Genomic DNA, 10,007 nt, shown 5'->3' on the forward strand with positions numbered 1-10,007 from the left:
AAGAACGGAGCTTGCTTTTTTCAATTGCCTTCCATGAATTTCTCTCAGTCTGATGATTAATCAGACTATCTGGCTAGGCTATATTTATAGCAATTCTCTCCGACTTCGCATGCATCTCTGAGTTGCCTCTCCATATTTTTTATTATTTTGTGGAGCAAAATATTTTCTTGTAGCAAGCTAAAGCTTAGTAAGCTTTAGCTTGAGGGGGAGTGTTAGAATATTAAAAAATATCTTATAATATCTTTTATATTATATTAGAGTATCTTAAATTATTTCTTAAGATCAATTTATAATTATAAAGATATCTTAGAATATCTCTTATTATTATTATTATGATTTATTCCTAATTTAGGATTTAGTCTATGTTTCTCTATAAATAGAGATTAGTATTGAGTCTATTGTAATCAAGTTAGCATTAAGCTATTATCAATAATATTCAAACCCTTATTATTTTCTCTTCTCTTTTTCTCTAAAATCTCACACTTTCAACAGATTTTTTTGCCTTAATTTAAGAATATTTGCAACCATTAGCATCACATTACTCAAAAGCAATAGTTTGTTCTGCTAAGATATATATGAACTTTAAATATCAATATTCCAGTTGTCCTTGGTGTATTCAATAGCAGACTGAAGAAAATAGCTGTTGGTTCAAATTCCTCTATGCCACAATGCCATTTAGTGGCATTTCTATAGCGTCTATTTGACGACACTGGTGGTCCTTGATATGGCCTATGATGTACTTTTAGGGGGTGGTGGAGGGAAGAGAAAATTTTAATCCAAATTTTATGCAGCATATTATGACATGGTTCTATGTTGCATTTTTTTAATGTTTGTTTTAACTTTGAAAATGACTATTGATCATTATTTTGGAACTGTTTGTTAATTATTATTCTTCATAACAAGGTAAAATTCTACTCTTCATAAAAACTGGTTTAAATAAAAATGTTACTGTTGAAATTGTGGGATTTTAGAGAAAAGGAGGAGAGCAAATAATAAGGGTTTGAATATTATTGATAATAGTTTTATGCTAACTTGATTACAAAATAATCAATACTAATCTCTATTTATAGAGAAACATAGACTCAATCTTAAATCAAGAATAAATCATAATAATAAAGAGAGATATTCGAAGATTCTCTATGATTATAAGTTGATGATAGAAAATAACTCAAGATACTCTAATATAATATAAAAGATATTATAAGATATTTTCTAATATTCTAACACTCCCCCTCAAGTTAAAGCTTACTAAGCTTTAGCTTGCTACAAGAAAACAATGTTTTGCTCCACAAAATAATTTAAAAGATGGAGAGGCAACTCAGGGATGCATGTGAAGTCGGAGATAATTGCTATAAATATAGTCTAGCCAGATAGCCTGATTGATCATCAGCCTGAGAGAAATTCATGGCAGGCAATTGAACAAAGCAAGTTCCGTTCTTGTAAAAAACTGCATTTGGAAGCTTCAAACCAATAATAATGGAGACTCAAAATATTTAAACTTGAATCTGCTTCAAGGAGAGAGAGGCGTGCTTCAAGGAGAGAAAGGCAAGGCCAGTGCATCTGGGACAAATTGCCAAGGTAAAGTAAGTCATGAAAATAAAAGACACCGTTAGAATAACCACCAACGGAAGAAGTCATCACTAATATAATTCATATGTGGAAGAAGGGACACCACTGAAATGATCGTTGGTGGGAATAGAAGCCACTGTTATAATATATTAGTAAGAACTAAATTGCATGACAAACACCGAAGAAGAAGCAGCGCGACTCTAACGAAATGAAGTCATGATCAATCAACGGAATAAGAAAATGCGTCCAAAACAGGAGAGATAACGACTGTTTGAACAGTGACACATTTTTTCGTTGATCAAAATTGGAGAGTTAGGGCAGATCTGGAACCATCGAAGAGAGAATAATCGTGCACCAAGAAGAATCTCATCAATTGAATTGCAAATCTTCCATACCTGTCAGCTAAGAGCCCACTCATATGGGCTACAATAGCTGCCACGGCAAAGGCTGGAGAGTTTTCTCCACCAAAAATCTGATCCCACAGTCCACTTTCCAAGGACACCACAATCTGTGGGACCACTATTCCCAGAATCAGAATCAGGACACCCATTCAATGCCTCCACATCATTAACAGTATTGTTTGGATTTTCGAAATTGACAAAACCAAAACACCTTGATCTACCATCTGCATCTCTCATCAAAACATCACTAGTAATGGTGCCATATTCTCCAAATACCTTTCACAACTCATCCACTCAGATAGTTTTTTTCACATAAACATTATTAAATTGAACAAAACCATAACCATTAGACTAACCAGAACCATTTAACTTATCAATTACATTCTGAGCAGATTCTTAAATGTCAAATTGAACAGCATAGTGCTTCAAGTCTCCAAGTTCAGAGAAAAGTTCCCCTATATCTTCATTGGTTACTCCACGGTCCAAGTTGGAAACATACAACTTTGTGTCGGCTTCTACTCCTTGAATTCCTGCACCTCTAAGGCTATCCTCAAACAACTCGTTCTGCATAGCAAATGCAGGATCAAAAACATAGACTATACCATCAATTCATCCTTCTTCTCCTCCTCCTTGGCAGCAGCAGCAGAGGCAGTACCAGCATCAGCAGCTGGGGCAGCAACTGCAGCTGCAGAAAACTTTCTTGGGTCCTTTAGGAACTCCTTGACCTTGTCAGCCTCAAGGAAAGAATATTATGTTGCAACTGCAACAGCAAAAACATTCTTGTAGGCATTCACAAACATGTGATGAGCAGCAGCAAGTGTTAGGTATGAGATGGCCAACGAAAGTGAAGTCGCCACTGAGACACCAATAGAAAACTTCTCAATGAGAGCATCCTCAGTGAGATCAAGAACCTCGGGTAAATACTGAACCATTATCATAAACGGAAAGCATCACAAGACCATATGAAAAGGGCCTTATGCCTAGCTTGGCAAGCAATGCAGCTTCTGATGAACCAACCTTGTCTCCCTTCTTGATGAGTTCAACAGGGGTTATGATTTCAACAGTACCCTTGTTAATCTTAGCTGCAGAGTCGTCCACGACGTCGAATAAACTCATCTTCCTCTTCCTCTCCGTACCCATCAAAACCCTAATATTTAGCCCTAACTAACGTTGGCCAGGCCTGTGTATTTTCTAGGGAAGCTGTCTTGATCAGAGGCTACTGAGTCATCATCTATAGAAATGCGCTGATTAAGTTTTGCTTTTAACTTGGCCACTGCAGCTTTCTTCTCTAAAGAAGATGTTAGAAAACCGCGGGATGAAGAAAAAAGAAATAATTGGATGGAGAAAATTTGGAGAGATGGAGCGGTGTGTGTTTCTGGGGAAAAAGTTGACTGGTCGAAAATTAGGGTTTTGATGTGTGAAAAAAAAGTTTTTTTAGGGTTTCGGCCAGAGAGAGTTTATGTGTTTAAATAGACTAAGGATATACCCGCTGGTAATCAAAACGGATAAGGGATACGGCGGAGAAACTTTTTTTTTTTTTTTTTTTTTTTTTTTTTTGCGGTGAACAGTGCTCCGACTGATCTGCCGAAAAATACACGAAAAGCTACAAAGAATGGGTCAATCGGAAATGGGACACGGTTTATCGAAAAAAAAATCTCACCAAATGTTGGAATGTTAGAAAATAGAAACTATGAGATATTCTCTAATTGTTGGGAACTCGGCAGCGGAATAGATGCGGGATCAAGGAGGATCGAAATAGGCTTTGATACCATGTTGAAATTGTGGGATTTTAGAGAAAAGGATGAGAGAAAATAATAAGGGTTTGAATATTCTTGATAATAGCTTTATGCTAACTTGATTACAAAAGAATCAATACTAATCTCTATTTATAGAGAAACATAGACTCAATCCTAAATCAGAAATAAATCATAATAATAAAGAGAGATATTCTAAGATTATAAGTTGATGATAGAAAATAACTCAAGATAATCTAATATAATATAAAAGATATTATAAGATATTTTAACAGTTACTATAAATAATTCATTCTCTATAATGTTGCAATTAGTTTAAAAACAATTGAGACAAGTTAACCAAAATAATGGTAATTGTTGAAGTTGTGGGATTTTAGAGAAAATGAGGAGAGAAAATAATAAGGGTTTGAATATTATTGATAATAACCTAATGCTGACTTCAATACAAAAGACTCAATACTAATCTCTATTTATAGAGAAACATAAACTCAATCATATATCAAGAACAAATCATAATAATAATAATGAGAGATATTCTAAGATATCTCTACGGTTATAAATTGATCCTAAGAAATAACTCAAGATACTCTAATATAATATAATAGATATTATAAGATATTTTCTAATATTCTAACAGTAATGCTCACAAGAATGAGTAAAAATTTTAACCTTAGGATCCCATGAGAAGTATCCATTCTTTATTGAGATGGCTGGAAGTATTGGAACAATAGGTGGATTTTGTTTTAAATTCCGTTCCTCGGCCAAAAACAGTTCCTCCAAACGTTGCAATGAGACATTTGCATTTGCTACCTGTCAGAAAATACAATCAGTACAGAGTAAGGAATAGCTACTTATCGTAAGCAAAATGCTTGAAATGGAGAAAAATAAATATTAGGGTGAAATAAGCTAATAATCCTTATAAATATGAGACCTTCCAAGTTTAGTCCACGTTAAAGTTTTTTGTGAAATTAGTCTTCCATATACACATTGTTTGCAACATTAGTCTCTACTGTTCAATTTCTGCCAATGGACTAGCATAAGTCCTAGGTAGAACTGTCACATGGACATTTAAATTGACATGGCGTCCACGTGACAAGTGAGTCACATTTTATTATATCAATTTTATGTGAAAGAAAAAGAGCACATTAACTAAATGAGATGAGGGTAAACAACAACCTTACTTAGTACACTTGGAAGCATACTTAAAGGAAAGCGCAAAATTGAAAACAGTGATAGTGAGGTGAATGCCCTCGCAGGTGTCAATTCTCCACCAAGTAAAGCAAACATTCCGAAGGAAGTTACTGTCACGAGAACTGGGATGCTGTTCAGTGTAAAATTGTTTAACTGCAATAAAGGAACTAATAGTTAGGAAAAAATTTACAAATTTTCATAGTCTAGGAGAATTACATTTGTCATTGAAATTGATGACAAGCTTTCCATTAAAACTGTTGTGTAGCACATGAACATAGAAAAAGTAATTCTATGATGGAACTTGATGCTTAGAGTTGTGCCTATGTCTATAACAACAATGTAGTTGTAGTTTTTCTATTCTGCAATGCTTAGGGTTACAAAGTCCAAAAACGTGAATAAATACTAAGGTCCATCATGGAACTTGATGCTTAGATTTGTGCCTATGTCTTTGACAACAGTATAGTTGTTGTAGTTTTTCTATTCTGCAATGCTTAGTTTTACAAAGTCCAAAAATGTGAATAAATACTAAGGTCCATATTACAGTATTACGTCAGGCACTACTGCATGAGCATTCGCCCCCGTACTCCTCAACCCTCATAGTCGTTACCTAACTAATGAATGGGTCAAACCCAAGTGAATACGTTCTTGCTTCGATATGCTCAACCAACTATCTACTTATCAGCGAATATGATTCATACTCAAAATAGTACAATGCTTGTTATGCTACTTTTTAGAAATGAAAACCCCAATGATCTTAATACGGAACACATGAAAGATTATTAGAATGAGAAATTTCACCAGATAATAGAAATAATATGGAAACAATCTGAATTATAAAATCGTGTCAAGGTTCATATTTATACAGCATATAGAAGCTGTGCTTTGCGGAGCCATGATAGTTCTTCATGTTGAATGCTTTGAATTCTAGACTGAAAGCTTGGTTCCCATGCATAACATCTGAATCACATTCAGCATATCACAAAAAAAAATTTAAGAGATAATCTATACTTGAATATTAAAAGTAGTAGACATATTTTAATGTGCTCATACTTTACTGTATCCATGGCAGATAGAATTTCATTCATGAGACCAACCCTTTTGTCTGTCTGTTGCAGTGCTTCTTTTGCCAGTTTTCTCACTTTGCTAATCACAAATGTCTGTTCCCAACAAAAAAAAATCTATTTATTACTCAAATAAAAATACATACAATTAAAGAAAATAATAGTTTTTATTTAGAAAATGAACTAGCGCCTGTTAGGATAGTGGCTTAATTAAAAACTTATTATATATGTGCTTATGTAATAGCTATTTTTGTAAAAAAAAGATAACATAAACTAAAACTATTTTCATATTAGTTATAAGCTATCTTGGAGAGCTTATGAAAATAAGTTCAAAACAACTTATGGACATGTCATAAACTGTTTTTATAATCCCTCTCAAACAGTCTCAGAAATGTTTATGCCAGTAGATAAGTTCAAATAAGTCAATCCAAAAAGACTAGATACCAAATATATCAATTTCATCTTATACTAAGTTTTAAATTGTCAAATATTTTGTACTCACTCTTCATTAAAATAGATAGAATTTCCAAAGTGAAAAAAAGATGAACAAGTGCATGTGAGATATCAAAACTTGCCTGTAGTGGAATGATGAGAACTAGCATTAATGATCCAATAAATGAAGCAACACCTAGTTCCTGGTATAGAAGGATCATAGCTATAATAATGCGGAACGGCGCTGACCATAGTCCATGAAGTTGTTGACATATTTCCTAAATATTGTAAAGGAATATTATTAGCAAATGAAATATGAAATTTGTACATTATCTACACTCCAAAGTTATTGAACATAAATTTAATGCTTTAGCGGCCGCCGTTGTCCTTATAAAAGAAGGATATGGATTCACTCCAATACAAAAAACATGCAGTTGCACACACTATTTGATCTCATATATCGGTTTGAGATAAGTGGGCTCACAATATACATTAACCAAATCATCTTCAAATAATTTTTAATATTGATTGAAGATCAGACAGTCAAGATCAATAACTGCCTTACGCAGTTACGTTGTGAAATCCAAATCCATAGTACAACTAGGATAGCATAGTGGTTTACAAAGCGCTATAACACAAAACTCTCAAGACAAATGAAAATTTGATACAAAATTATAGTTGATGTGAGATATGTATTTAAACATAAGTAAATACTATAATTGCAAACCAATTCTATCCAGTCTTTTAGAAACCGAGCAAGTTCAATTAATTTAATTGTGGAAGTGAGTATTTGTTGTATTTCATAATATTTTTATCCATTAGTAAGTTACTTGAATAAATTGCAAGAGGGTGGATGAAAATCAACGGATGGATCATTATGTGTGATAAACAATGTATTGAAGATAGTGATTGAATTGTTCTTTTTTGTATGAATTATTGAAATGAAAAGTTTGATAAGTGATCGGAGCCTTTAAGTGTATCGATTAAAGTTAAAGTTGCTAAATGTATGAAATAATTGTATTTGAATGGACAAGTGAAAGAGTTTATTTTATATTACATATTACTAAACAAAATATAATGGAAGCAAAACATAACGGAACTAGTGTGATTTGGAAGGTGCCACAATATAATTTTTGTGAGTTGATAAATTTTGGAATATGTGGCGTACATATTGATGAGTTGTCATCGATAGAATTTGAATATCTGTTTTAATATATTATAATAGATGTGTTAAATAGTGTGTTGTTAGCATTATTTCTCATTTAATATGTTCAAAGTAATAAAAAAATTAACTTATTCTCTAAATTTCCCTTCATGTGAACTTGTTCCATGAAAAAAGTAATTGAAAAAATGAAATCTAAATTAGTAATAGAGTATTACAAGAATAATAGCATTAACTATGATATAATTAGTTAACTTTTGTTTATATTTAAAACTACAATAGTATATTTTTTATTATTATTATTTATATTCAAGACAAGAGGGAACAAGATGCATCTGGTAAAATTGATTCAGTTATCTATCAACTATGTCACATTATATTGATACAACTATTTGTTTTCACGTCATCGTTTAGTTATATTTGTGAAGAAATGCCTCAAATCAGCAACAACTTGGAGTTGATTATTGTTATAACTGAATTTGGCCAATTTGATTATGACAAAGTAGTTATAGTTAGTTAAGCTAATTTGTTTTAGTATACTACATATAATTGTAAAATGCACTTGTTGCCAGTAGAGTGTGAAGAAAAGAGGTTTATGCAATTACCAAGAGGATTTATATAAAATCATAAAGGAGACTAAGGAAGAGAGAAAATAGAGTGATTGTAAATGGGGAACTTGTATTGTTGTACTTTGAATAGTGAAAGATACAAGGGCACTACAATTGAGAGAAAGGGTTTAATATTGTAAATTCAATACTCATAGTGAATTATTTTGCTGCCTTGCCCGTGACTTAGGTCTCAAGTAATTGAGATCGAATACATATATCTTAGTGTTATTCTTGCTTTTGTCTTTGCTTTAATGTCATTTTACATTGATCTTTAAAACTGTAGTTCACCAAAACGAAGAACATTCTTCATTTCAGTTCTACACAACGAAGAACGTTCTCCGTTTCAGTTTTACACAAACGAATATCGTTCTCCGTTTTTGCTTATGTTTAGTTTTTGTTGGTTATTCTTTGTTGTAGATCCTATTCTTTGAAACAACATTTGGCGTTGTATGTGGGAAGAAAGGGTAACAATGGGTGGAACTACAAAGTTTGATATTGAAAAGTTCAATGGATAAAATGACTTTGGTCTTTGGAAGATAAAGATGTGTGATGTTCTGGTACAACAACGTTTAGTGAATGCATTTAAGGGTGATCAATAGATGTCCTTCATCAACTATTGGATTTACGGGTGATCAATAGACATAGAGCAGTTGCATGTACTCCTCATCAAAATGGCATTGTTTAAAGGATGAATAGAACATTCTTGGAAAGGGTTAGATGTATGATCTTGAGTGTAGGCCTTCCTAAGACTTTATGTGGTGAAGCTACAGTAACAACAGTGTACCTGATCAATAGATGTCCTTCATCAACTATTGGATTTAAGACTCCAATTGAGATGTGGAGTGGAAAGCCAACTGACTACTCTATTTTAAAAGTGTTTGGCTCCTTAGCATTTGTTCACACAAGGCAAGATAAATTGGATCCTAGAGCCATCATATGTGCTTTCATTGGATATCCTACAGGGATAAAAGGTTACAAGTTGTGGAGAGTTGACCAAGGTGTGCCTAATAGTGTTTGATGAAACAAGAATGACCATGATTGACAAGGTACATCAACAAGACAACACTTCAAGCAAGAATATTGAGAGTATTCAAATTGAGGTGGAGTCACATGAAGATCAAAAGAGTAATCATGGAAACATGATTGATACATCACCTGATGATAATGTTGCAACATAACAAAATTTGAACAATTACAACTTGGTAAGGGATAGATAAAGAAGAGTTATCAAGCCTCCAATGAGGTATGGTATTCAAGGAGTTGATGAAGATATTCAAGGAGTTGAACCAAGAAATTACAAGGAAGCCTTTAACAGTAAAGACAAAGAAGCTTGGATGACAATTATGAATGATGAGATGCAGTCACTGGAAAAGAATCAAACCTTAATTTTGGTTGACATTCCTAAGAGTCAATCGAAAATGGGTGTTTAAGAGAAAAAAAAATGTATTCAAGGTCAATAGAAGATAAGGTTCAAAGCAAGGTTAGTTGCAAAAGGATTTTCTCAACTTGAAGGGATAGATTTCAATGAAGTCTTTGCACTTGTTGTGAAACATTGTTATATCAGAATTCTACTTTTAGTTGTAACTCAAAATGACTTGGAATTAGAGTAGCTTAATGTCAAAACAACAGTTCTTCATGGTGATCTTGAAGAAACCATTTATATGCAACAACCTGAAGGATTTGCTAAAGGTAGCAACGAGGTCTGTCTCTTAAAGAAATCACTGTATGGCCTAAAGCAGTGTCCTAGACAATGGTACCTGAAGTTTAGCTCAAATAAAGACCATATTAAAAGGCTAAAATCTGACCTTAGTATGAGTTTGAGATGAAAG

General features: G+C 33.1%; 2 protein-coding genes and 1 pseudogene across 2 annotated transcripts in view; 2 read left to right on the top strand and 1 right to left on the bottom strand.

Annotated features, from left to right (window-relative positions):
- Positions 1 to 723, top strand: part of LOC105851222 (cationic amino acid transporter 1-like) — a 2,213-nt gene extending 1,490 nt beyond the window's left edge. The window contains exon 2 of the mRNA XM_012711832.3: positions 694 to 723. Coding sequence (XP_012567286.1) covers positions 694 to 723 — 30 coding nt within the window. The remainder of the gene's footprint in view (positions 1 to 693) is intronic.
- A 1,655-nt stretch (positions 724 to 2,378) lies between these two features.
- Positions 2,379 to 3,086, bottom strand: LOC101503608 (large ribosomal subunit protein uL10 pseudogene; annotated as a pseudogene).
- Positions 3,087 to 8,866: 5,780 nt separating this feature from the next.
- LOC140920339 (uncharacterized mitochondrial protein AtMg00710-like) lies at positions 8,867 to 9,196 on the top strand. Its single transcript, XM_073368595.1, has one exon. The coding sequence runs from the start codon at positions 8,867 to 8,869 to the stop codon at positions 9,194 to 9,196; it is 330 nt and encodes a 109-aa protein (XP_073224696.1).
- The last annotated feature ends 811 nt before the right edge of the window (positions 9,197 to 10,007 follow it).

Source organism: Cicer arietinum, chromosome 5, assembly GCF_000331145.2.
Source record: "Cicer arietinum cultivar CDC Frontier isolate Library 1 chromosome 5, Cicar.CDCFrontier_v2.0, whole genome shotgun sequence".
Taxonomy (NCBI): domain Eukaryota; kingdom Viridiplantae; phylum Streptophyta; class Magnoliopsida; order Fabales; family Fabaceae; genus Cicer; species Cicer arietinum.